Genomic DNA, 25916 nt, shown 5'->3' with positions numbered 1-25916 from the left:
AGGGACCATGGTCATAATGAGGCACATTGCAGGGAGTCACAATGCGGAGTTGTCCAATCTTTCATCCACTCAGCTGGTCCTTTAGGTGGCCGTCTCTGCCCTCGGCTCCCACTACATGGAGCCTAGTCCCCAGAGTTCAGTCTGTCCTTCTGTCTCCATGGGGCCTTGCTTAACTTGATTTGCAAGCAGGGTTGCTACAGATGAGAGACAGTCTTCATAGTGACTGGATCATGCATATAGGATTTCCTCCATTTCATTGTTCAAGACATTAGGACCGCTTACGTAGCCTGTTGGGCTTCTTAGAACTAGCCTGCAGTTCTTAAAAAGTTTCAAGGGAAGCCAGAAATCCAAATTGCTCTGTGAAATATCCACATTTTAAAAGTAGCAAACCAATTCAAATTTTAAACTCTGCTGGCCAACAACATGGGCCACACAAAACACACCAGGTTGTAACCTCTGACGTATACTGTATAATGCTTTTGTTCTCATCTTCTCCTATGATCCTCAGACTAGGGGGCAGATACTATTATTCGCTTCATTTTACAGATGGAGAAACTGAGGCACAGAGCAGTTTAGTAGCTTGTCCAAAGTTTGAGCATCAAAGCTGGAACTTGAGGTTTTTACAGTGTGCTTTTTTATCCTCATTACAAATGCATCCTTTTAGAAAGAACCTTTTCTTATCCTAAAGATAATACATATTACAAAATACAATAAAGTACAGAAAGGTCAAAACAAAGAAAAAACGACCACTAGTCCCAACATGCCCACATAAGCACTATTACTTAGTGTATTTCCTTACAGAAAACATAATTTCCCTCTTCATTCAATCAGAGGTACCGGCTGTATAGGTTAGGATCTGTGCTCGGTGCTGGGGATATTACAGTGAACAGCCATAGTTCCTGCCCTCAGAAGGCTTACAATCTAGTTCTTGTTCTTTGTTCCATTCATTGCCAACCTAGATGTGAATATCCAATGGGGCTTCTTCAAGAAGCAAAAGAGTAAATAAGCAGATAGTGCATGTCAGGTGGGCCCAAGGCCCCCAGCTGCCCAGTCCCACTTGGGCTTCCTCCCTAGAAACGAAATGAGGAGAGGATTGGACTCCTAGTGAAGGAGTTAAGATGCAGAAAGGGATAGGACTTGAGAGTACTATCAAACTCTCAACTCAAGTGGCCGAGGTCCTCGGTCTCGGCCCTCTCGTCCTCAAGGAAAGGGGTCGGGAGGGGGCAAGTGGTACGTGGCATCCAGAAAGATGACGAGGGTCCACAGGAAGAGGCGGTCCACCACCATGGCCACAAACTGCCAGTCCTCCTTCAACTGGGGGTAGGAAGATTAAACTGTTCCTGGGCTCCAGACAACCAGGGAAGGCGGCCTCAAGGCCCTGTACCGCACCCAGGTCCTCATACCACAGCTTTGAGACAAGGGCGGGCCCGCAGAATAGCAGAGAGCGAAACTGCGGGCGACGGATGTGAGTAAAGAACAAGTGGGAAGCCAGGGGGCGGGACCAAGTGAGGCAAACTTCCAATCAGAAAAATAATCGAGTTCTGGGGGCGGAGCCTAAGTTTGCCGGTGGAGCCAAGGCCACCCAGGCCTTGCCTTAACCCACCCTCTTTGGAGTCACAGCTTCGTGGTCCTCCTGTTCCCGCAGCTGTTGAGCGGTGTAGCTGATTGAAGAAACGACCTCCCGTAGGTCGGGAGGCAGGCACACAGCCCGGCTTGGACCATCGATAAATGGCCGCAGGTCCGGGGCAGACAGTTCAGGCTGGAACGTGGAAGAGGCGAGTCTGTTTGGCCACGACCGGGGCACAAAGACGGCCTGCGTGGGTGCTCTAGGCCCCGCCCCAGCTCCCTCCTCCAACGCCCATCCAGGTTTCAAAACGTGAGAGAGCCCTTCAGGTTCTCTTCAGCAGCGGCGACCTCTCTAGCCTTCCGCAATTCCTCCTATTCCCTTACGCTTTAGTTCCCACCTCCCCGCAAAGTGGGCAACAGAAGGGGTACTACAACTCCCATGATGCTCGACCACAACATCCTCTGAGAGCTTAGGACGCCTGCCTCCGCACAGTCTTCTGGGAACTGTAGTTCTCCCTCTCCCTTCTACGTGGGCCGTGGGGAGTAGATACTACCTGTTGGGTTTGGGGAAGAGAAAATCATGTGGTGGCTTGCGGATGAAATATTCATCTGTTCCCCGACCCCAGCCACTTCCTGGAGAATCCCTGAGAGGTATAGGAGGTGGCTCCGGTATCTGGTCTCTCTCAGGTTTGGGTCTCTTCAGACCCAGATACGGAGGGAGTTTGTGGATAAAGATCTGCTGAGTAGAAGAAGAGCCGTCTTGGAGGGGGCTCTTATGCTTTCAGACCAGAAGGGAAGCCGCCAACCACCCCCACGGCACGTGCCCATTCCTGCGCATGCGTGCATGCATCCCACAGATGAAATGCAACTACACAGCCCAAGAGTCCTTAAGGGGGTTAGGAGGCATCCTGACTGGAAAGAAAAGTTCTGAGGGCTTCCACCCTGATAGTACCTAACCCTGAGAATGCTTCCTTGGGACCCACGAAGGAGAGAAGTATTGATGAAGAGAGTCTGGGATCTACGCAATGTTAATGATGGGAGGATAAAATTAATTGGGCAACATTTCAACACCCAAAGACCTTGGCACTTTGACACTCTACCAGGAGTTGTAGTTCTCCCTCAGGTCTGTGAAAGGGAAGGTTGAAAGTTGGTGGGAGTGAGGAGCGATACCTGGACAAAAAGCCAAATACTAGGATTGAGAGTTAACACAGGTTGGAGAGGAGATCTTCTTACCTGACGGACCCAAAGGGGCATTTGGTGGGTGTGGGGTGAGCGATGGTGCAGGTTGAGGACTACGATGTTAAGGATGACTGAGAAGGTGACGAGGACCATGGTAAACATGAGGTATTTGATAATGACGGGGACAGACAGGGAGGTCTCAGGCACTTTGTCTGCCAGCAGCAGCAGGAACACAGTAAGGGTCAGCAGGGCAAAGATCGAGAGCCCCATCTGCTCTACTTGGGGGACAGAGGGGAAGGCGGAAGGATTAGGCTTTGCCAGAAAGCAATCTCCCTGGCATAATCAGTGACCGTGTTTCCAGCCCACTCAAGGACAGGCTTTTGGAAGGGCCAACTGCATGCAAATAACTCCTACATTTATACCTCCAACCTGGACTGATTCCCCTAAATTCCACACTTGTATCCACCTGCCTACTTAACCTCTCCATTTGGGTGTCCAATAGACACCTCGACCTTAACATGTCCAAAACTTAATTCCCTCACCACCGACTCCCCACACAGTCTTCCTCAGGTCATAAATGACAACTCGATCTTTCCTGTGGCTCAGGCCAAATCCCTTGGAGTCATTCTCAGCTCTCCTCTCTCTCATCCCATATCCAATCCATACCAAACCCTATTGGCTCTACCTTCAACATATATCCTGAAACTGATGACTTATCCCATCTACCACTACCATCCTGGTACAAGCCACCATTACCTCAGATCTGAGTTATTACAAAGGCCTCCTCTTTGCTTCATCCTTTGTCCCCCCTGCTGACTGTTCTCAACAGAGCAGCCACATTGATCCCGTTAAAATGTAAATCAGATCAACCAAGAGCCCCAAACACAGCCCAGAATGGGGGAGGCAAGTTTGCATACATCTGGTCGTGACCCAAGAGACCAGATGAGGAAAACTGAAGCCTGGGCTCTTTCTCACAGTCTGGGGAAATCAGGCATTGGGTGTCCATCCCTACATCTTACCTCCTCCCCAGAGGGTGGCTTCTGAGCCACCCTAAAAAGAATTAAGTTCTCTGCGCTCTGGGGGAGCTTTAAGATGCTGGGCGTGGGTGACAGGGAAAGGAAAATTGCTCTAAACTCTAAAGCACTGCTCTCCAATAGCATTTTTCATGATGATGGAAATGTTCTAAATCTGTGCCGTCCAATGCAGTAGCCACTAGCTCCATGTGGCTACTGAGCACTTAGAAGATCATGGCACTGAGGAAGAGAATTTCTTTTTTTTTTTCTGGCCAAGCCATGAAGCTTGCAGGGTCTGAATTCCCCGACCAGGGATTGAACCACCGCCACATCAGTGAAAGCGCCAAGTCCCAACAACTGGACTGCCAGGGAACAGAATTGGATGTCAGGGAAATTCTGTTCCCTGAGGAAGAGAATTTTTAACTTTTTAACTTAATTTTTAATAGAATTAATTTTCCTTAACTTTAAGTAATTTACATTCTAATAGGCCTTTGGCTAGTGGCTACTGTAATTGACAGTGCAGCTCTAGGGCCTTGGGGATAACGGATTTAGCTAGACAGCGATGGAGGGAAAGCAGGGATAGTTTAGGTCCTCATCAGGCCCTGTGGGATGGGGCTGGGTTGGATGTCCTCAAAAGTCCACAGAACACTTCTCTTGTCTCTTTATTCCTCATGCTTATCTGTCCCCTCTTTTTCTAAGTTTCTCATCACACACTGATATCCCCACTCCTTGATGGTCTCTGGTGAGTTGTTGGATGTTGGAAGCCATCCTGGAGCCATTGCACCATGACAAAGTCATGAAGCAACGGAAGGCGAAACTGCAAGGCAGCGCCGTGCCAGGAAGGTGGACTACAGCTCTGTTGTTATGTTTTATGATAATAAGTTTAAATATAGGGGCAATTTTGGGGGGATGTTGCTCCACGTGAAAGAAAAATTCCTCTAGGACTCCCCCTCCTGAAACTACCACAGAATGGGAAGTACCCACTAAAGACCCAGGGAAATGGGTAAAGAATTAAGAGCCTGGAACTAAAGGGATATTTTTTTTATGAAAAACACCCTCTAGTATGGAGTTATGGCCATGGGCTGGAGTTCCTGATCACATAGGAAATTTATGGTTCTATTATAAAGGAAGATTAATTCTAGAAAAGCAAATGCCTAGAGCAGAATTAGTTGCTAGGATAGGGAGAAAGCACTGTCTCAGTTGAAGGAAACAACGAGAAAGGGCATGCAGGGTACATTGTAAATATTTTCGTGGAACCATTGTAAAAGGTTGCCCATGCAAGAAGAGAAATAGGAACAAGTAGCTTCAACTTTTACAACTAAAATAATCATATAACTGCTTGGCTTGGTTACTAAGAAATAACCTGTGATTAATGGGAACTTGGGAAATATTTTAATAGGACATCTAGAAACTAGGGGATATATTTTTTTAAAAAAAATCTTTATAGAACATTTTGAGGTTTGATTGTGCTAAGATTGTTTGGTCACATACCTGGTAATGTAATCAACTACAATATATAAACCTGTGATTGTAAACAATAAAGAAGAGAGAGAAACATGCAATGCTGATACTTTAAGAAGTGTAATAGATTTATTTCCTTCGCCGACGCTATCTATCCCTCGGGTATCCCTTGACTCGCTGGAGCTGGACTCCGGCAGCTGGATGTGGCCCTATGAAGGCGCCTGGGAGACAGAGCTTCGCACTTGACCCTGTCTGCTGTCTCTGGCGGGCATCAAAGACCACATGCCCTAGCCGGGTGCCTGCTGGTTTTGGGAGGCGTAGACATCTGGCGATAGTTCTGGCAGGCTGGGGGGATGGTATCGGGTGGTACACCCAGGCTTGGCTGCCTGTTCGCTGCGAGGAGGTTAGCAGGTCATTGTAGGCCCCCTGAGCCTTGGCAGAGCAGGAGTTGTGACTGGGTGGGACAGAAGTCCATGGTATGTGCTGCCCTGCATCCTCCTTTCGAGGAACTGTCTCAGATATAAATGACTTTTGGGTCTGACGTGGGCCCAAAACTTGGACAGAGTCAGTTCCTAGAGGGTTCTTGTGGAGGCCAGGGTTTGGGATAAGGCCTGAGTTGTTATGGAGGCCTCGTCTCTTGGATAAGCCAGAGTCTTGAGTAAGGGCTGGACCCTTATGGGGGCCAGGATCTCGATTAATTCCTGAGTCCTCGTGGAAGTTAGGGTCATGGGTATGTTCTGAGCTCCTGTAAATTCCAGCATCTTGGGTAAGGCCAGGATTCTTATGGAGGTCAGAATCTTGAGTAAGGCCTTGGCTCCTGCAGACTCCAGAAGCTTGGGTCAGGCCTGGATTCTTGTAGTCTCCGGAGTCTCGGGTAAGGCTTGAGCCCTTATGGAGGCGAGCGGTTTGCACAGGACCTGGGCTCTTATGGAGATCAGACTCCTGGCAAAGGACTGAGCTCTTGTTGACTGCAGAGTCTTGGGCATGGCATGGACTCTTCTGTGGCCAAGAATCTTGGGTAATGACTGGATTCTTCTGAAGGTCAGAGTCTTGGGAAAGGCTTGGATTCTTGCAGAGGTAAGGGTCTTTGGTAAGGCCTCGAAGTTCGTGGAGGCCTGGATCTTGAGCAAGGCCTGGGTTCTTGGGGAGGCCTGTGTCTCCGGTAAGGCCTGGGGTCCTTTGGAGGACAGAGCATTGGTTGAGACCTAGACTCTCATGAAGTTCTGGGGGTTGGGGCTGGTTTGGGGTTTGGGAAGTAGTGGATAACTGGGGAGGGATGGGGCCCTGGGGAGAGAGGACAGACTGAGGAGACTTGGAGGTTGGGGGAAAGGTGGGGGTTTGTATTAAGGCGGAGGGCTTCTGGTGGTTGCTGTGTTGATGAAGGACAAAGGATCTGGGAAAACAAGAGGCAGAGAAAGAGTGCATGGTGGAGGCATGGTGCATGGTGAGCTCTGGGCACTGGTCGGAGAATGGAAGCAAGGTTGAGAAGGTGCAGCATCCTTGGAGTACACCAGGAATTTGGGGTAGACTGGAGTCTGGGGATCCGTGTTTCTCTTCTCAGACTGGCAAGGGTGGGAGCTACAGTGAGTGAAGGTCTTGGACTGTACAAATTTGTCTTTGGCATCATTTGGGATCTTCCATTCCATAGTCCCCAACTCCACGTAACCCAGTATGGACCCTGTGGAGGGCTTGGCACTGTCCCCACTACATTGCTTCAGTGTTTGCTCAGCTGTACCAGAGCTCACCAGACCATGCCCCTCTTGGGGCCTGGAGAGGGTACCCAAGTCATTTCTGGAGTACCCAGAGTTCTGAGGGGGACACACATGGAATAAGTTCTGCTTTATGCTGCGGGCATAGTAGACCACATGGCCAGAGGAGAGGCCTTGGTCGAAGGTAGACAAGGTAGAGAGAATAGAATCTAGGATGGGGGTACGGGTGGTGGAAGGGACTGGAGGGGTCGTCAGGGCCATGACCAGTGCTGGGACAGAGGTTGTGGCAGAGATCGGGACAGGGGCTGGTGTAGGGGCTAGGGCAGGAGTAGTAGCAGGGGCAGAAGTTGGGGGAGGGACCAGAGTGTTGGCATGGGTATAGGTCAGATGAGCATGGGTCAGGGTGCAGAGAGAAGTGTGGCCCAGGAATTGGGCTGAGGCATGTGAGGGGGCCTGGGCTTGGGCCTGGGCTGGGGTATGGGCTGAGGTATGCTCCGGGCCATGGACCTGGGCAGGGCTGTGCTCAGGGGTGAGGGCTGGTGAGGGGGTCTGGGCCTGGGGGGTAGTGTGCTCAGGGAGGTGGAGTGTGGAGCAAGTCTGGGCCTGAGGTGGGGCGTGCACAGAGGGGTGCTTGTAGGAGAAGGTCTGGGCCTTGGCAGGAGAATGTGCAGGGAGCTGAACTGGGGGGCAGGTCTGGGCCCGGGCTGGGGCCTGGGCTGAGTCATAGTCTGGGGTCTTAGTCTTGCTCTCTTGGGGCAGGCAGAGTGGAACCACGTCCACCTTGCTTATCCTGCGGAGCTTGGAAGATGTCTCTCACCTGGAGTTAAAGGTGGCTTTGGACTTTAAGGCTGTGAACGGAGGGGCCTCCCCAGCTCCCACTACCCCCTCCTTCCACAGTCCCCGTGGAGCCTCCGTGGAAGCCCGAGCCCGTCCACACTGCGGCGGCATCCAGCAGCACTTAGAAGCCGTCTCATCATCTGTTTCTGGTATCCAGGATTCAAGGTGGTTTGGGTGCCTGTGCAGGAAGCTCGGGCGATGGTGGAAGCGGGGAGAAACTCTTGAACACAGGTTCTTGGGATCCACGGAGCAGCACATGCGATGGCTGCCTCCACAGCTGGCTTGCTTGTCTGCAGGGAAAGGCGAGATGGGACAGGGCCTGGGTTCCTGAGGGGCTGAGAATCAAGGCAGGGATAGAAGAAAGGGGACAGGCCCACATCCCCTGAGGCCACACTGGCGCCCACTTACCTTTGGGGAAAATACGGTTGAAACCTGCCCGCAAGAATCTCTTCAGATGCATCCAGAGCTGAGGGAAGCAAGGGAGCGTGGAGTTCGGGATCAGGGTGAGCCCTGAAATCCAACCCTTGTCCGGCCACACTGCAGCAGCCATCCCATCTCAGCCCCTTCAAGACCCCAGGGCTCCCCCAACCACACTGCCCAGATCCTGCCCTCACCAGAGTCACCACGTTGATCCACACATTGAGCAAGATGATGCTGACCAGGATCAGAAGAATTGAGTCTCCTAGGTCTTGGCATTTCCTGGGTGTGGTGCCAGAGCACGCCTCGGCTAGGTAATGGGTTTGCTCAGCCATGGCCGGGGGTCCCAGGACTGCCTGGGTCCGCTGGCCTCCATATATGTATACTGGGAGACAGACTGGGTCATAATGGGGCAGGTGGTGGCGTCACAGTGAGGGAGGGGGACGAAAAGGAGGGCCAGGCGTGGCATTCCATGGTTCCCCGGGTGAGGTAAGCTGAGCCTGGACAGCCAAACAGGGCCCGGAGGCCGGCACACCTCCCCTCGAGGTGTCAAACATTCGCTCACCGCCCACTGACTCACTTGTTCAAATGTCACATTCCATCTCTTGGCCCCTCCTGAGACTAGAAAGACCTTGGCCTCAGAGCCCTGCGGAAGGCCTGGCTGGAGTCCAGAGCCTCAGCCTTCTTCATGCCCTTCACTGGCTGTGGAGCTGGACCTGCCCAGATGTGGAACCTCCCAGTTTGGAAGCAGCTTCTTGTTTGAGGCTCTTTGGGGACAGGGACAGCTGAGACACAGAGGAGGTGCCCAGAGACCAGTGGTGTGGAGACTGCAGCTGCAGATCTACTTAGTGCATGGTATCGGACCAGGAGGGGCCTGCTGGCAGGACTGTGGCCACTAAACCAAGGGGACCCTCAGGCCCAGAAGGGGACACTGGCTTCTTATTGCAGGAAGCCAAAGGCAGGGACCCAAGCTGGCAGAAGGAGTGGCGCTTCCAAGCCACAGACCGCCAATGTTTTCTGGACCATGGCGCTCTTTATTCCTCTCTCCATGCCCTGCCGCTCCCCACCCGCCCCCATTAGCTGCTGGCCAGTTCATTTTCCCAGCCTGGCTTCCGTGCAGAGAGGGCCTCGAGGCCGAGGTGGAAGGTAGCAGCGAGTTGGCCCGCGCTTGGCTTCCCGCACTTGCCGCTTCAACTCCAGGCTGTCATACACCTGGTAGTTGGCATTTCCCCCTGGGTTCCGGCTGAGTGGCATGAAGGTGGGCGGGGGTGGAGGGTGTTCGGTAGCCTGGACGTCGGGCAGAGTCTGGGAGGGGCGGAGGAGCAGCGCTGAGCTGGAATCCGAGGCCCGCTGGTAGAGGCCTCGGCCAGCACCGTGAGGGAGGCGGAGGCGGCCAGAGGGTGCCGCACAGGCAGCATCTCTGCCCATTCGGCCGCCCAGCGCCGCACCTCGTGGGGATCCCGGGAGTAGTTCAAGTGTCCCGTGGAGTGGCGCGGGCTGTGGTTGGGCTGGCTGTGAGCACAGCTGTGGAGGCTCCGCCCGTGGGCCGGTGGGGAGTTGCGCTGCCAGGCTTCGGGCCGGTAGCCCTGAGGCACCAGAGCTGATGGAGGCTCAGAGCCCTCCAGACCACGCCGCCGCTGATCCCAGGAGTCATACGGGAGATGGCCCCCTGAGGGGTAAGTTCTGTGCCCCCCAGGGACCCACGAGCTGTTAGGGGGCAGCCGTCGGGTAAGTGGTGGAGACGAGGTCCACTGGTCAGCATCCACATTGCCCCAGATGCGGGATGGCGAGCAAGGGGCCCCGAAGGACTGCAGCCCTAGCTCAGACTTGGCCTCCACACGCTTGGGCATGCGGTGCAGCTCGGGCGACAGGTAGAGACAGGCTGGTGGCTGGATGGCCAGGATCCCACCCTGTCGACCCCAGAGGCCCACGTTGGAGGGCAGACCCATCTGCCGGTAGAGCCCTCCCCAGCACCCCCACGGGTACTTGGGTTGTGGGAAGGAAAGCTGGTCCTCCTCCTCCAGGTAGGAGTCCGGGTCCTCCCAGCTAAAGGAGGGCATCGGAGGCAGCTGTGACATCCCGTGGAGGCGATGCGGCCTACGGAAGCCTGAGCAGCTGGAGGGGAATTTTCTAAATTCTTGGGCCTCCCCTGGTGGCTTCAGGGGTGGTGGCTGCAGCTGCGGCTACGGTTGCGGAGATGGTGGTAGGAGGACGAGGAGAAGCAAGTGGACCGGGCCATTCTCACTTCCACAGGGTCCAGGGTGCAGTGCATGTGGATGTCTTGGGCCTTGGCTGGAGGATGTTTGGAGGAACTTTCACAAGCCTGTGAGATTTCATCTGTGGGAGTCGAGAGTCCGTGAGGGCAGGGCAACTGTCAGAAGATTTCAGGGTTGGGAACCTGGGAGCCTGGGTTTCTAGGGCCCTGGGAATGGCGAGGCGGGGTGCCTCCTAGCTGTCTTCTGTAGTTACTTTTCTGAATAATACAATACATGGTCTTGTCTAAGGCATTCTGGAGCCCATGCCATATCTGGGGTGGGGTGGGGTGGGGTGGGTGAAAATGAAGGCCAGGCTCTCTACCCTCACCACCACTCCCAGCCAAGACCGTTCCTGCAGACGGAGGTGCAGGCTGCAGCTGGTTCCCACCCTCAGCCATCTTCACCCCTACTGGTGATCCCCAACCATCGCTGACCATAGTTGCCATGCTGATCCCAATGCTGACAAGAATGACAATGCCCAGCAACAGGAGTTGGAAGTCCTCCGCATTCTGGGTACTTTCTTGGTATTGATGGCAGCACCCCAGGTTGTCATACCAGAGCTGCTGTTCCATGGTGGGCGGGTCCTAGGGCCGCCTGAGCCGTGGGACGCCCCACCCCCCCAACCCCACCGGCCCTGACCCACACTGCACTCATGCCAGGACCTGGGGACACCCCCCAACAGGTGAGGGACCATGGTCATAATGAGGCACATTGCAGGGAGTCACAATGCGGAGTTGTCCAATCTTTCATCCACTCAGCTGGTCCTTTAGGTGGCCGTCTCTGCCCTCGGCTCCCACTACATGGAGCCTAGTCCCCAGAGTTCAGTCTGTCCTTCTGTCTCCATGGGGCCTTGCTTAACTTGATTTGCAAGCAGGGTTGCTACAGATGAGAGACAGTCTTCATAGTGACTGGATCATGCATATAGGATTTCCTCCATTTCATTGTTCAAGACATTAGGACCACTTACGTAGCCTGTTGGGCTTCTTAGAACTAGCCTGCAGTTCTTAAAAAGTTTCAAGGGAAGCCAGAAATCCAAATTGCTCTGTGAAATATCCACATTTTAAAAGTAGCAAACCAATTCAAATTTTAAACTCTGCTGGCCAACAACATGGGCCACACAAAACACACCAGGTTGTAACCTCTGACGTATACTGTATAATGCTTTTGTTCTCATCTTCTCATATGATCCTCAGACTAGGGGGCAGATACTATTATTCGCTTCATTTTACAGATGGAGAAACTGAGGCACAGAGCAGTTTAGTAGCTTGTCCAAAGTTTGAGCATCAAAGCTGGAACTTGAGGTTTTTACAGTGTGCTTTTTTATCCTCATTACAAATGCATCCTTTTAGAAAGAACCTTTTCTTATCCTAAAGATAATACATATTACAAAATACAATAAAGTACAGAAAGGTCAAAACAAAGAAAAAACGACCACTAGTCCCAACATGCCCACATAAGCACTATTACTTAGTGTATTTCCTTACAGAAAACATAATTTCCCTCTTCATTCAATCAGAGGTACCGGCTGTATAGGTTAGGATCTGTGCTCGGTGCTGGGGATATTACAGTGAACAGCCATAGTTCCTGCCCTCAGAAGGCTTACAATCTAGTTCTTGTTCTTTGTTCCATTCATTGCCAACCTAGATGTGAATATCCAATGGGGCTTCTTCAAGAAGCAAAAGAGTAAATAAGCAGATAGTGCATGTCAGGTGGGCCCAAGGCCCCCAGCTGCCCAGTCCCACTTGGGCTTCCTCCCTAGAAACGAAATGAGGAGAGGATTGGACTCCTAGTGAAGGAGTTAAGATGCAGAAAGGGATAGGACTTGAGAGTACTATCAAACTCTCAACTCAAGTGGCCGAGGTCCTCGGTCTCGGCCCTCTCGTCCTCAAGGAAAGGGGTCGGGAGGGGGCAAGTGGTACGTGGCATCCAGAAAGATGACGAGGGTCCACAGGAAGAGGCGGTCCACCACCATGGCCACAAACTGCCAGTCCTCCTTCAACTGGGGGTAGGAAGATTAAACTGTTCCTGGGCTCCAGACAACCAGGGAAGGCGGCCTCAAGGCCCTGTACCGCACCCAGGTCCTCATACCACAGCTTTGAGACAAGGGCGGGCCCGCAGAATAGCAGAGAGCGAAACTGCAGGCGACGGATGTGAGTAAAGAACAAGTGGGAAGCCAGGGGGCGGGACCAAGTGAGGCAAACTTCCAATCAGAAAAATAATCGAGTTCTGGGGGCGGAGCCTAAGTTTGCCGGTGGAGCCAAGGCCACCCAGGCCTTGCCTTAACCCACCCTCTTTGGAGTCACAGCTTCGTGGTCCTCCTGTTCCCGCAGCTGTTGAGCGGTGTAGCTGATTGAAGAAACGACCTCCCGTAGGTCGGGAGGCAGGCACACAGCCCGGCTTGGACCATCGATAAATGGCCGCAGGTCCGGGGCAGACAGTTCAGGCTGGAACGTGGAAGAGGCGAGTCTGTTTGGCCACGACCGGGGCACAAAGACGGCCTGCGTGGGTGCTCTAGGCCCCGCCCCAGCTCCCTCCTCCAACGCCCATCCAGGTTTCAAAACGTGAGAGAGCCCTTCAGGTTCTCTTCAGCAGCGGCGACCTCTCTAGCCTTCCGCAATTCCTCCTATTCCCTTACGCTTTAGTTCCCACCTCCCCGCAAAGTGGGCAACAGAAGGGGTACTACAACTCCCATGATGCTCGACCACAACATCCTCTGAGAGCTTAGGACGCCTGCCTCCGCACAGTCTTCTGGGAACTGTAGTTCTCCCTCTCCCTTCTACGTGGGCCGTGGGGAGTAGATACTACCTGTTGGGTTTGGGGAAGAGAAAATCATGTGGTGGCTTGCGGATGAAATATTCATCTGTTCCCCGACCCCAGCCACTTCCTGGAGAATCCCTGAGAGGTATAGGAGGTGGCTCCGGTATCTGGTCTCTCTCAGGTTTGGGTCTCTTCAGACCCAGATACGGAGGGAGTTTGTGGATAAAGATCTGCTGAGTAGAAGAAGAGCCGTCTTGGAGGGGGCTCTTATGCTTTCAGACCAGAAGGGAAGCCGCCAACCACCCCCACGGCACGTGCCCATTCCTGCGCATGCGTGCATGCATCCCACAGATGAAATGCAACTACACAGCCCAAGAGTCCTTAAGGGGGTTAGGAGGCATCCTGACTGGAAAGAAAAGTTCTGAGGGCTTCCACCCTGATAGTACCTAACCCTGAGAATGCTTCCTTGGGACCCACGAAGGAGAGAAGTATTGATGAAGAGAGTCTGGGATCTACGCAATGTTAATGATGGGAGGATAAAATTAATTGGGCAACATTTCAACACCCAAAGACCTTGGCACTTTGACACTCTACCAGGAGTTGTAGTTCTCCCTCAGGTCTGTGAAAGGGAAGGTTGAAAGTTGGTGGGAGTGAGGAGCGATACCTGGACAAAAAGCCAAATACTAGGATTGAGAGTTAACACAGGTTGGAGAGGAGATCTTCTTACCTGACGGACCCAAAGGGGCATTTGGTGGGTGTGGGGTGAGCGATGGTGCAGGTTGAGGACTACGATGTTAAGGATGACTGAGAAGGTGACGAGGACCATGGTAAACATGAGGTATTTGATAATGACGGGGACAGACAGGGAGGTCTCAGGCACTTTGTCTGCCAGCAGCAGCAGGAACACAGTAAGGGTCAGCAGGGCAAAGATCGAGAGCCCCATCTGCTCTACTTGGGGGACAGAGGGGAAGGCGGAAGGATTAGGCTTTGCCAGAAAGCAATCTCCCTGGCATAATCAGTGACCGTGTTTCCAGCCCACTCAAGGACAGGCTTTTGGAAGGGCCAACTGCATGCAAATAACTCCTACATTTATACCTCCAACCTGGACTGATTCCCCTAAATTCCACACTTGTATCCACCTGCCTACTTAACCTCTCCATTTGGGTGTCCAATAGACACCTCGACCTTAACATGTCCAAAACTTAATTCCCTCACCACCGACTCCCCACACAGTCTTCCTCAGGTCATAAATGACAACTCGATCTTTCCTGTGGCTCAGGCCAAATCCCTTGGAGTCATTCTCAGCTCTCCTCTCTCTCATCCCATATCCAATCCATACCAAACCCTATTGGCTCTACCTTCAACATATATCCTGAAACTGATGACTTATCCCATCTACCACTACCATCCTGGTACAAGCCACCATTACCTCAGATCTGAGTTATTACAAAGGCCTCCTCTTTGCTTCATCCTTTGTCCCCCCTGCTGACTGTTCTCAACAGAGCAGCCACATTGATCCCGTTAAAATGTAAATCAGATCAACCAAGAGCCCCAAACACAGCCCAGAATGGGGGAGGCAAGTTTGCATACATCTGGTCGTGACCCAAGAGACCAGATGAGGAAAACTGAAGCCTGGGCTCTTTCTCACAGTCTGGGGAAATCAGGCATTGGGTGTCCATCCCTACATCTTACCTCCTCCCCAGAGGGTGGCTTCTGAGCCACCCTAAAAAGAATTAAGTTCTCTGCGCTCTGGGGGAGCTTTAAGATGCTGGGCGTGGGTGACAGGGAAAGGAAAATTGCTCTAAACTCTAAAGCACTGCTCTCCAATAGCATTTTTCATGATGATGGAAATGTTCTAAATCTGTGCCGTCCAATGCAGTAGCCACTAGCTCCATGTGGCTACTGAGCACTTAGAAGATCATGGCACTGAGGAAGAGAATTTCTTTTTTTTTTCTGGCCAAGCCATGAAGCTTGCGGGGTCTGAATTCCCCGACCAGGGATTGAACCACCGCCACATCAGTGAAAGCGCCAAGTCCCAACAACTGGACTGCCAGGGAACAGAATTGGATGTCAGGGAAATTCTGTTCCCTGAGGAAGAGAATTTTTAACTTTTTAACTTAATTTTTAATAGAATTAATTTTCCTTAACTTTAAGTAATTTACATTCTAATAGGCCTTTGGCTAGTGGCTACTGTAATTGACAGTGCAGCTCTAGGGCCTTGGGGATAACGGATTTAGCTAGACAGCGATGGAGGGAAAGCAGGGATAGTTTAGGTCCTCATCAGGCCCTGTGGGATGGGGCTGGGTTGGATGTCCTCAAAAGTCCACAGAACACTTCTCTTGTCTCTTTATTCCTCATGCTTATCTGTCCCCTCTTTTTCTAAGTTTCTCATCACACACTGATATCCCCACTCCTTGATGGTCTCTGGTGAGTTGTTGGATGTTGGAAGCCATCCTGGAGCCATTGCACCATGACAAAGTCATGAAGCAACGGAAGGCGAAACTGCAAGGCAGCGCCGTGCCAGGAAGGTGGACTACAGCTCTGTTGTTATGTTTTATGATAATAAGTTTAAATATAGGGGCAATTTTGGGGGGATGTTGCTCCACGTGAAAGAAAAATTCCTCTAGGACTCCCCCTCCTGAAACTACCACAGAATGGGAAGTACCCACTAAAGACCCAGGGAAATGGGTAAAGAATTAAGAGCCTGGAACTAAAGGGATATTTTTTTTATGAAAAACACCCTCTAGTATGGAGTTATGGCCATGGGCTGGAGTTCCTGATCACATAGGAAATTTATGGTTCTATTATAAAGGAAGATTAATTCTAGAAAAGCAAATGCCTAGAGCAGAATTAGTTGCTAGGATAGGGAGAAAGCACTGTCTCAGTTGAAGGAAACAACGAGAAAGGGCATGCAGGGTACATTGTAAATATTTTCGTGGAACCATTGTAAAAGGTTGCCCATGCAAGAAGAGAAATAGGAACAAGTAGCTTCAACTTTTACAACTAAAATAATCATATAACTGCTTGGCTTGGTTACTAAGAAATAACCTGTGATTAATGGGAACTTGGGAAATATTTTAATAGGACATCTAGAAACTAGGGGATATATTTTTTAAAAAAAAATCTTTATAGAACATTTTGAGGTTTGATTGTGCTAAGATTGTTTGGTCACATACCTGGTAATGTAATCAACTACAATATATAAACCTGTGATTGTAAACAATAAAGAAGAGAGAGAAACATGCAATGCTGATACTTTAAGAAGTGTAATAGATTTATTTCCTTCGCCGACGCTATCTATCCCTCGGGTATCCCTTGACTCGCTGGAGCTGGACTCCGGCAGCTGGATGTGGCCCTATGAAGGCGCCTGGGAGACAGAGCTTCGCACTTGACCCTGTCTGCTGTCTCTGGCGGGCATCAAAGACCACATGCCCTAGCCGGGTGCCTGCTGGTTTTGGGAGGCGTAGACATCTGGCGATAGTTCTGGCAGGCTGGGGGGATGGTATCGGGTGGTACACCCAGGCTTGGCTGCCTGTTCGCTGCGAGGAGGTTAGCAGGTCATTGTAGGCCCCCTGAGCCTTGGCAGAGCAGGAGTTGTGACTGGGTGGGACAGAAGTCCATGGTATGTGCTGCCCTGCATCCTCCTTTCGAGGAACTGTCTCAGATATAAATGACTTTTGGGTCTGACGTGGGCCCAAAACTTGGACAGAGTCAGTTCCTAGAGGGTTCTTGTGGAGGCCAGGGTTTGGGATAAGGCCTGAGTTGTTATGGAGGCCTCGTCTCTTGGATAAGCCAGAGTCTTGAGTAAGGGCTGGACCCTTATGGGGACCAGGATCTCGATTAATTCCTGAGTCCTCGTGGAAGTTAGGGTCATGGGTATGTTCTGAGCTCCTGTAAATTCCAGCATCTTGGGTAAGGCCAGGATTCTTATGGAGGTCAGAATCTTGAGTAAGGCCTTGGCTCCTGCAGACTCCAGAAGCTTGGGTCAGGCCTGGATTCTTGTAGTCTCCGGAGTCTCGGGTAAGGCTTGAGCCCTTATGGAGGCGAGCGGTTTGCACAGGACCTGGGCTCTTATGGAGATCAGACTCCTGGCAAAGGACTGAGCTCTTGTTGACTGCAGAGTCTTGGGCATGGCATGGACTCTTCTGTGGCCAAGAATCTTGGGTAATGACTGGATTCTTCTGAAGGTCAGAGTCTTGGGAAAGGCTTGGATTCTTGCAGAGGTAAGGGTCTTTGGTAAGGCCTCGAAGTTCGTGGAGGCCTGGATCTTGAGCAAGGCCTGGGTTCTTGGGGAGGCCTGTGTCTCCGGTAAGGCCTGGGGTCCTTTGGAGGACAGAGCATTGGTTGAGACCTAGACTCTCATGAAGTTCTGGGGGTTGGGGCTGGTTTGGGGTTTGGGAAGTAGTGGATAACTGGGGAGGGATGGGGCCCTGGGGAGAGAGGACAGACTGAGGAGACTTGGAGGTTGGGGGAAAGGTGGGGGTTTGTATTAAGGCGGAGGGCTTCTGGTGGTTGCTGTGTTGATGAAGGACAAAGGATCTGGGAAAACAAGAGGCAGAGAAAGAGTGCATGGTGGAGGCATGGTGCATGGTGAGCTCTGGGCACTGGTCGGAGAATGGAAGCAAGGTTGAAAAGGTGCAGCATCCTTGGAGTACACCAGGAATTTGGGGTAGACTGGAGTCTGGGGATCCGTGTTTCTCTTCTCAGACTGGCAAGGGTGGGAGCTACAGTGAGTGAAGGTCTTGGACTGTACAAATTTGTCTTTGGCATCATTTGGGATCTTCCATTCCATAGTCCCCAACTCCACGTAACCCAGTATGGACCCTGTGGAGGGCTTGGCACTGTCCCCACTACATTGCTTCAGTGTTTGCTCAGCTGTACCAGAGCTCACCAGACCATGCCCCTCTTGGGGCCTGGAGAGGGTACCCAAGTCATTTCTGGAGTACCCAGAGTTCTGAGGGGGACACACATGGAATAAGTTCTGCTTTATGCTGCGGGCATAGTAGACCACATGGCCAGAGGAGAGGCCTTGGTCGAAGGTAGACAAGGTAGAGAGAATAGAATCTAGGATGGGGGTACGGGTGGTGGAAGGGACTGGAGGGGTCGTCAGGGCCATGACCAGTGCTGGGACAGAGGTTGTGGCAGAGATCGGGACAGGGGCTGGTGTAGGGGCTAGGGCAGGAGTAGTAGCAGGGGCAGAAGTTGGGGGAGGGACCAGAGTGTTGGCATGGGTATAGGTCAGATGAGCATGGGTCAGGGTGCAGAGAGAAGTGTGGCCCAGGAATTGGGCTGAGGCATGTGAGGGGGCCTGGGCTTGGGCCTGGGCTGGGGTATGGGCTGAGGTATGCTCCGGGCCATGGACCTGGGCAGGGCTGTGCTCAGGGGTGAGGGCTGGTGAGGGGGTCTGGGCCTGGGGGGTAGTGTGCTCAGGGAGGTGGAGTGTGGAGCAAGTCTGGGCCTGAGGTGGGGCGTGCACAGAGGGGTGCTTGTAGGAGAAGGTCTGGGCCTTGGCAGGAGAATGTGCAGGGAGCTGAACTGGGGGGCAGGTCTGGGCCCGGGCTGGGGCCTGGGCTGAGTCATAGTCTGGGGTCTTAGTCTTGCTCTCTTGGGGCAGGCAGAGTGGAACCACGTCCACCTTGCTTATCCTGCGGAGCTTGGAAGATGTCTCTCACCTGGAGTTAAAGGTGGCTTTGGACTTTAAGGCTGTGAACGGAGGGGCCTCCCCAGCTCCCACTACCCCCTCCTTCCACAGTCCCCGTGGAGCCTCCGTGGAAGCCCGAGCCCGTCCACACTGCGGCGGCATCCAGCAGCACTTAGAAGCCGTCTCATCATCTGTTTCTGGTATCCAGGATTCAAGGTGGTTTGGGTGCCTGTGCAGGAAGCTCGGGCGATGGTGGAAGCGGGGAGAAACTCTTGAACACAGGTTCTTGGGATCCACGGAGCAGCACATGCGATGGCTGCCTCCACAGCTGGCTTGCTTGTCTGCAGGGAAAGGCGAGATGGGACAGGGCCTGGGTTCCTGAGGGGCTGAGAATCAAGGCAGGGATAGAAGAAAGGGGACAGGCCCACATCCCCTGAGGCCACACTGGCGCCCACTTACCTTTGGGGAAAATACGGTTGAAACCTGCCCGCAAGAATCTCTTCAGATGCATCCAGAGCTGAGGGAAGCAAGGGAGCGTGGAGTTCGGGATCAGGGTGAGCCCTGAAATCCAACCCTTGTCCGGCCACACTGCAGCAGCCATCCCATCTCAGCCCCTTCAAGACCCCAGGGCTCCCCCAACCACACTGCCCAGATCCTGCCCTCACCAGAGTCACCACGTTGATCCACACATTGAGCAAGATGATGCTGACCAGGATCAGAAGAATTGAGTCTCCTAGGTCTTGGCATTTCCTGGGTGTGGTGCCAGAGCACGCCTCGGCTAGGTAATGGGTTTGCTCAGCCATGGCCGGGGGTCCCAGGACTGCCTGGGTCCGCTGGCCTCCATATATGTATACTGGGAGACAGACTGGGTCATAATGGGGCAGGTGGTGGCGTCACAGTGAGGGAGGGGGACGAAAAGGAGGGCCAGGCGTGGCATTCCATGGTTCCCCGGGTGAGGTAAGCTGAGCCTGGACAGCCAAACAGGGCCCGGAGGCCGGCACACCTCCCCTCGAGGTGTCAAACATTCACTCACCGCCCACTGACTCACTTGTTCAAATGTCACATTCCATCTCTTGGCCCCTCCTGAGACTAGAAAGACCTTGGCCTCAGAGCCCTGCGGAAGGCCTGGCTGGAGTCCAGAGCCTCAGCCTTCTTCATGCCCTTCACTGGCTGTGGAGCTGGACCTGCCCAGATGTGGAACCTCCCAGTTTGGAAGCAGCTTTTTGTTTGAGGCTCTTTGGGGACAGGGACAGCTGAGACACAGAGGAGGTGCCCAGAGACCAGTGGTGTGGAGACTGCAGCTGCAGATCTACTTAGTGCATGGTATCGGACCAGGAGGGGCCTGCTGGCAGGACTGTGGCCACTAAACCAAGGGGACCCTCAGGCCCAGAAGGGGACACTGGCTTCTTATTGCAGGAAGCCAAAGGCAGGGACCCAAGCTGGCAGAAGGAGTGGCGCTTCCAAGCCACAGACCGCCAATGTTTTCTGGACCATGGCGCTCTTTATTCCTCTCTCCATGCCCTGCCGCTCCCCACCCGCCCCCATTAGCTGCTGGCCAGTTCATTTTCCCAGCCTGGCTTCCGTGCAGAGAGGGCCTCGAGGCCGAGGTGGAAGGTAGCAGCGAGTTGGCCCGCGCTTGGCTTCCCGCACTTGCCGCTTCAACTCCAGGCTGTCATACACCTGGTAGTTGGCATTTCCCCCTGGGTTCCGGCTGAGTGGCATGAAGGTGGGCGGGGGTGGAGGGTGTTCGGTAGCCTGGACGTCGGGCAGAGTCTGGGAGGGGCGGAGGAGCAGCGCTGAGCTGGAATCCGAGGCCCGCTGGTAGAGGCCTCGGCCAGCACCGTGAGGGAGGCGGAGGCGGCCAGAGGGTGCCGCACAGGCAGCATCTCTGCCCATTCGGCCGCCCAGCGCCGCACCTCGTGGGGATCCCGGGAGTAGTTCAAGTGTCCCGTGGAGTGGCGCGGGCTGTGGTTGGGCTGGCTGTGAGCACAGCTGTGGAGGCTCCGCCCGTGGGCCGGTGGGGAGTTGCGCTGCCAGGCTTCGGGCCGGTAGCCCTGAGGCACCAGAGCTGATGGAGGCTCAGAGCCCTCCAGACCACGCCGCCGCTGATCCCAGGAGTCATACGGGAGATGGCCCCCTGAGGGGTAAGTTCTGTGCCCCCCAGGGACCCACGAGCTGTTAGGGGGCAGCCGTCGGGTAAGTGGTGGAGACGAGGTCCACTGGTCAGCATCCACATTGCCCCAGATGCGGGATGGCGAGCAAGGGGCCCCGAAGGACTGCAGCCCTAGCTCAGACTTGGCCTCCACACGCTTGGGCATGCGGTGCAGCTCGGGCGACAGGTAGAGACAGGCTGGTGGCTGGATGGCCAGGATCCCACCCTGTCGACCCCAGAGGCCCACGTTGGAGGGCAGACCCATCTGCCGGTAGAGCCCTCCCCAGCACCCCCACGGGTACTTGGGTTGTGGGAAGGAAAGCTGGTCCTCCTCCTCCAGGTAGGAGTCCGGGTCCTCCCAGCTAAAGGAGGGCATCGGAGGCAGCTGTGACATCCCGTGGAGGCGATGCGGCCTACGGAAGCCTGAGCAGCTGGAGGGGAATTTTCTAAATTCTTGGGCCTCCCCTGGTGGCTTCAGGGGTGGCGGCTGCAGCTGCGGCTACGGTTGCGGAGATGGTGGTAGGAGGACGAGGAGTAGCAAGTGGACCGGGCCATTCTCACTTCCACAGGGTCCAGGGTGCAGTGCATGTGGATGTCTTGGGCCTTGGCTGGAGGATGTTTGGAGGAACTTTCACAAGCCTGTGAGATTTCATCTGTGGGAGTCGAGAGTCCGTGAGGGCAGGGCAACTGTCAGAAGATTTCAGGGTTGGGAACCTGGGAGCCTGGGTTTCTAGGGCCCTGGGAATGGCGAGGCGGGGTGCCTCCTAGCTGTCTTCTGTAGTTACTTTTCTGAATAATACAATACATGGTCTTGTCTAAGGCATTCTGGAGCCCATGCCATATCTGGGGTGGGGTGGGGTGGGGTGGGTGAAAATGAAGGCCAGGCTCTCTACCCTCACCACCACTCCCAGCCAAGACCGTTCCTGCAGACGGAGGTGCAGGCTGCAGCTGGTTCCCACCCTCAGCCATCTTCACCCCTACTGGTGATCCCCAACCATCGCTGACCATAGTTGCCATGCTGATCCCAATGCTGACAAGAATGACAATGCCCAGCAACAGGAGTAGGAAGTCCTCCGCATTCTGGGTACTTTCTTGGTATTGATGGCAGCACCCCAGGTTGTCATACCAGAGCTGCTGTTCCATGGTGGGCGGGTCCTAGGGCCGCCTGAGCCGTGGGACGCCCCACCCCCCCAACCCCACCGGCCCTGACCCACACTGCACTCATGCCAGGACCTGGGGACACCCCCCAACAGGTGAGGGACCATGGTCATAATGAGGCACATTGCAGGGAGTCACAATGCGGAGTTGTCCAATCTTTCATCCACTCAGCTGGTCCTTTAGGTGGCCGTCTCTGCCCTCGGCTCCCACTACATGGAGCCTAGTCCCCAGAGTTCAGTCTGTCCTTCTGTCTCCATGGGGCCTTGCTTAACTTGATTTGCAAGCAGGGTTGCTACAGATGAGAGACAGTCTTCATAGTGACTGGATCATGCATATAGGATTTCCTCCATTTCATTGTTCAAGACATTAGGACCACTTACGTAGCCTGTTGGGCTTCTTAGAACTAGCCTGCAGTTCTTAAAAAGTTTCAAGGGAAGCCAGAAATCCAAATTGCTCTGTGAAATATCCACATTTTAAAAGTAGCAAACCAATTCAAATTTTAAACTCTGCTGGCCAACAACATGGGCCACACAAAACACACCAGGTTGTAACCTCTGACGTATACTGTATAATGCTTTTGTTCTCATCTTCTCATATGATCCTCAGACTAGGGGGCAGATACTATTATTCGCTTCATTTTACAGATGGAGAAACTGAGGCACAGAGCAGTTTAGTAGCTTGTCCAAAGTTTGAGCATCAAAGCTGGAACTTGAGGTTTTTACAGTGTGCTTTTTTATCCTCATTACAAATGCATCCTTTTAGAAAGAACCTTTTCTTATCCTAAAGATAATACATATTACAAAATACAATAAAGTACAGAAAGGTCAAAACAAAGAAAAAACGACCACTAGTCCCAACATGCCCACATAAGCACTATTACTTAGTGTATTTCCTTACAGAAAACATAATTTCCCTCTTCATTCAATCAGAGGTACCGGCTGTATAGGTTAGGATCTGTGCTCGGTGCTGGGGATATTACAGTGAACAGCCATAGTTCCTGCCCTCAGAAGGCTTACAATCTAGTTCTTGTTCTTTGTTCCATTCATTGCCAACCTAGATGTGAATATCCAATGGGGCTTCTTCAAGAAGCAAAAGAGTAAATAAGCAGATAGTGCATGTCAGGTGGGCCCAAGGCCCCCAGCTGCCCAGTCCCACTTGGGCTTCCTCCCTAGAAACGAAATGAGGAGAGGATTGGACTCCTAGTGAAGGAGTTAAGATGCAGAAAGGGATAGGACTTGAGAGTACTATCAAACTCTCAACTCAAGTGGCCGAGGTCCTCGGTCTCGGCCCTCTCGTCCTCAAGGAAAGGGGTCGGGAGGGGGCAAGTGGTACGTGGCATCCAGAAAGATGACGAGGGTCCACAGGAAGAGGCGGTCCACCACCATGGCCACAAACTGCCAGTCCTCCTTCAACTGGGGGTAGGAAGATTAAACTGTTCCTGGGCTCCAGACAACCAGGGAAGGCGGCCTCAAGGCCCTGTACCGCACCCAGGTCCTCATACCACAGCTTTGAGACAAGGGCGGGCCCGCAGAATAGCAGAGAGCGAAACTGCAGGCGACGGATGTGAGTAAAGAACAAGTGGGAAGCCAGGGGGCGGGACCAAGTGAGGCAAACTTCCAATCAGAAAAATAATCGAGTTCTGGGGGCGGAGCCTAAGTTTGCCGGTGGAGCCAAGGCCACCCAGGCCTTGCCTTAACCCACCCTCTTTGGAGTCACAGCTTCGTGGTCCTCCTGTTCCCGCAGCTGTTGAGCGGTGTAGCTGATTGAAGAAACGACCTCCCGTAGGTCGGGAGGCAGGCACACAGCCCGGCTTGGACCATCGATAAATGGCCGCAGGTCCGGGGCAGACAGTTCAGGCTGGAACGTGGAAGAGGCGAGTCTGTTTGGCCACGACCGGGGCACAAAGACGGCCTGCGTGGGTGCTCTAGGCCCCGCCCCAGCTCCCTCCTCCAACGCCCATCCAGGTTTCAAAACGTGAGAGAGCCCTTCAGGTTCTCTTCAGCAGCGGCGACCTCTCTAGCCTTCCGCAATTCCTCCTATTCCCTTACGCTTTAGTTCCCACCTCCCCGCAAAGTGGGCAACAGAAGGGGTACTACAACTCCCATGATGCTCGACCACAACATCCTCTGAGAGCTTAGGACGCCTGCCTCCGCACAGTCTTCTGGGAACTGTAGTTCTCCCTCTCCCTTCTACGTGGGCCGTGGGGAGTAGATACTACCTGTTGGGTTTGGGGAAGAGAAAATCATGTGGTGGCTTGCGGATGAAATATTCATCTGTTCCCCGACCCCAGCCACTTCCTGGAGAATCCCTGAGAGGTATAGGAGGTGGCTCCGGTATCTGGTCTCTCTCAGGTTTGGGTCTCTTCAGACCCAGATACGGAGGGAGTTTGTGGATAAAGATCTGCTGAGTAGAAGAAGAGCCGTCTTGGAGGGGGCTCTTATGCTTTCAGACCAGAAGGGAAGCCGCCAACCACCCCCACGGCACGTGCCCATTCCTGCGCATGCGTGCATGCATCCCACAGATGAAATGCAACTACACAGCCCAAGAGTCCTTAAGGGGGTTAGGAGGCATCCTGACTGGAAAGAAAAGTTCTGAGGGCTTCCACCCTGATAGTACCTAACCCTGAGAATGCTTCCTTGGGACCCACGAAGGAGAGAAGTATTGATGAAGAGAGTCTGGGATCTACGCAATGTTAATGATGGGAGGATAAAATTAATTGGGCAACATTTCAACACCCAAAGACCTTGGCACTTTGACACTCTACCAGGAGTTGTAGTTCTCCCTCAGGTCTGTGAAAGGGAAGGTTGAAAGTTGGTGGGAGTGAGGAGCGATACCTGGACAAAAAGCCAAATACTAGGATTGAGAGTTAACACAGGTTGGAGAGGAGATCTTCTTACCTGACGGACCCAAAGGGGCATTTGGTGGGTGTGGGGTGAGCGATGGTGCAGGTTGAGGACTACGATGTTAAGGATGACTGAGAAGGTGACGAGGACCATGGTAAACATGAGGTATTTGATAATGACGGGGACAGACAGGGAGGTCTCAGGCACTTTGTCTGCCAGCAGCAGCAGGAACACAGTAAGGGTCAGCAGGGCAAAGATCGAGAGCCCCATCTGCTCTACTTGGGGGACAGAGGGGAAGGCGGAAGGATTAGGCTTTGCCAGAAAGCAATCTCCCTGGCATAATCAGTGACCGTGTTTCCAGCCCACTCAAGGACAGGCTTTTGGAAGGGCCAACTGCATGCAAATAACTCCTACATTTATACCTCCAACCTGGACTGATTCCCCTAAATTCCACACTTGTATCCACCTGCCTACTTAACCTCTCCATTTGGGTGTCCAATAGACACCTCGACCTTAACATGTCCAAAACTTAATTCCCTCACCACCGACTCCCCACACAGTCTTCCTCAGGTCATAAATGACAACTCGATCTTTCCTGTGGCTCAGGCCAAATCCCTTGGAGTCATTCTCAGCTCTCCTCTCTCTCATCCCATATCCAATCCATACCAAACCCTATTGGCTCTACCTTCAACATATATCCTGAAACTGATGACTTATCCCATCTACCACTACCATCCTGGTACAAGCCACCATTACCTCAGATCTGAGTTATTACAAAGGCCTCCTCTTTGCTTCATCCTTTGTCCCCCCTGCTGACTGTTCTCAACAGAGCAGCCACATTGATCCCGTTAAAATGTAAATCAGATCAACCAAGAGCCCCAAACACAGCCCAGAATGGGGGAGGCAAGTTTGCATACATCTGGTCGTG

At 53.1% G+C, this 25916-nt stretch overlaps 5 protein-coding genes and 2 pseudogenes across 7 annotated transcripts; all 7 read right to left on the bottom strand.

Annotated features, from left to right (window-relative positions):
• Window positions 1–510: 510 nt before the first annotated feature.
• On the bottom strand, window positions 511–3429 carry LOC308611464 (acetylcholine receptor subunit beta-like). The gene is made up of 4 exons (XM_081260225.1): window positions 2800–3429; window positions 2121–2302; window positions 1619–1781; window positions 511–1314 (listed from the first exon to the last, which is right to left on the bottom strand). Exons 1-4 carry the CDS (start codon window positions 3013–3015, stop codon window positions 1201–1203), a joined length of 675 nt encoding a protein of 224 aa, XP_081116351.1. The 5' UTR covers window positions 3016–3429; the 3' UTR covers window positions 511–1200.
• Window positions 3430–5281: 1852 nt separating this feature from the next.
• LOC308611462 (uncharacterized protein) lies at window positions 5282–9244 on the bottom strand. Its single transcript, XM_081260223.1, has 4 exons — window positions 8380–9244; window positions 8174–8231; window positions 7746–8055; window positions 5282–6396 (listed from the first exon to the last, which is right to left on the bottom strand). The coding sequence occupies exons 1-4, from the start codon at window positions 8515–8517 to the stop codon at window positions 5367–5369; spliced, it is 1536 nt and encodes a 511-aa protein (XP_081116349.1). The 5' UTR covers window positions 8518–9244; the 3' UTR covers window positions 5282–5366.
• LOC308611460 (uncharacterized protein SPEM2-like) lies at window positions 8859–11012 on the bottom strand (annotated as a pseudogene). The gene is made up of 4 exons: window positions 10872–11012; window positions 10652–10709; window positions 9250–10519; window positions 8859–8949 (listed from the first exon to the last, which is right to left on the bottom strand). The product of its transcript is annotated as an uncharacterized protein SPEM2-like (transcript).
• Window positions 11013–11591: 579 nt separating this feature from the next.
• On the bottom strand, window positions 11592–14551 carry LOC308611463 (acetylcholine receptor subunit beta-like). The gene is made up of 4 exons (XM_081260224.1): window positions 13922–14551; window positions 13243–13424; window positions 12741–12903; window positions 11592–12436 (listed from the first exon to the last, which is right to left on the bottom strand). Exons 1-4 carry the CDS (start codon window positions 14135–14137, stop codon window positions 12323–12325), a joined length of 675 nt encoding a protein of 224 aa, XP_081116350.1. The 5' UTR covers window positions 14138–14551; the 3' UTR covers window positions 11592–12322.
• A 2467-nt stretch (window positions 14552–17018) lies between these two features.
• LOC308611468 (uncharacterized protein) lies at window positions 17019–19846 on the bottom strand (the record flags this gene model as incomplete). Its single annotated transcript, XM_081260228.1, has 4 exons — window positions 19501–19846; window positions 19295–19352; window positions 18867–19176; window positions 17019–17517 (listed from the first exon to the last, which is right to left on the bottom strand). Coding segments are annotated over exons 1-4 (1005 nt in total), but the record flags the coding sequence as incomplete, so codon positions are not given.
• A 133-nt stretch (window positions 19847–19979) lies between these two features.
• Window positions 19980–22133, bottom strand: LOC308611467 (uncharacterized protein SPEM2-like; annotated as a pseudogene). The gene is made up of 4 exons: window positions 21993–22133; window positions 21773–21830; window positions 20371–21640; window positions 19980–20070 (listed from the first exon to the last, which is right to left on the bottom strand). The product of its transcript is annotated as an uncharacterized protein SPEM2-like (transcript).
• Window positions 22134–22712: 579 nt separating this feature from the next.
• On the bottom strand, window positions 22713–25672 carry LOC308611466 (acetylcholine receptor subunit beta-like). The gene is made up of 4 exons (XM_081260227.1): window positions 25043–25672; window positions 24364–24545; window positions 23862–24024; window positions 22713–23557 (listed from the first exon to the last, which is right to left on the bottom strand). The coding sequence occupies exons 1-4, from the start codon at window positions 25256–25258 to the stop codon at window positions 23444–23446; spliced, it is 675 nt and encodes a 224-aa protein (XP_081116353.1). The 5' UTR covers window positions 25259–25672; the 3' UTR covers window positions 22713–23443.
• Window positions 25673–25916: the final 244 nt, after the last annotated feature.

This window comes from Mesoplodon bidens (genome assembly GCF_964165515.1).
Source record: "Mesoplodon bidens genome assembly, contig: HAP1_SCAFFOLD_1250, whole genome shotgun sequence".
Lineage (NCBI taxonomy): Eukaryota > Metazoa > Chordata > Mammalia > Artiodactyla > Ziphiidae > Mesoplodon > Mesoplodon bidens.
This window is presented reverse-complemented; position numbering and strand designations above follow the sequence as displayed.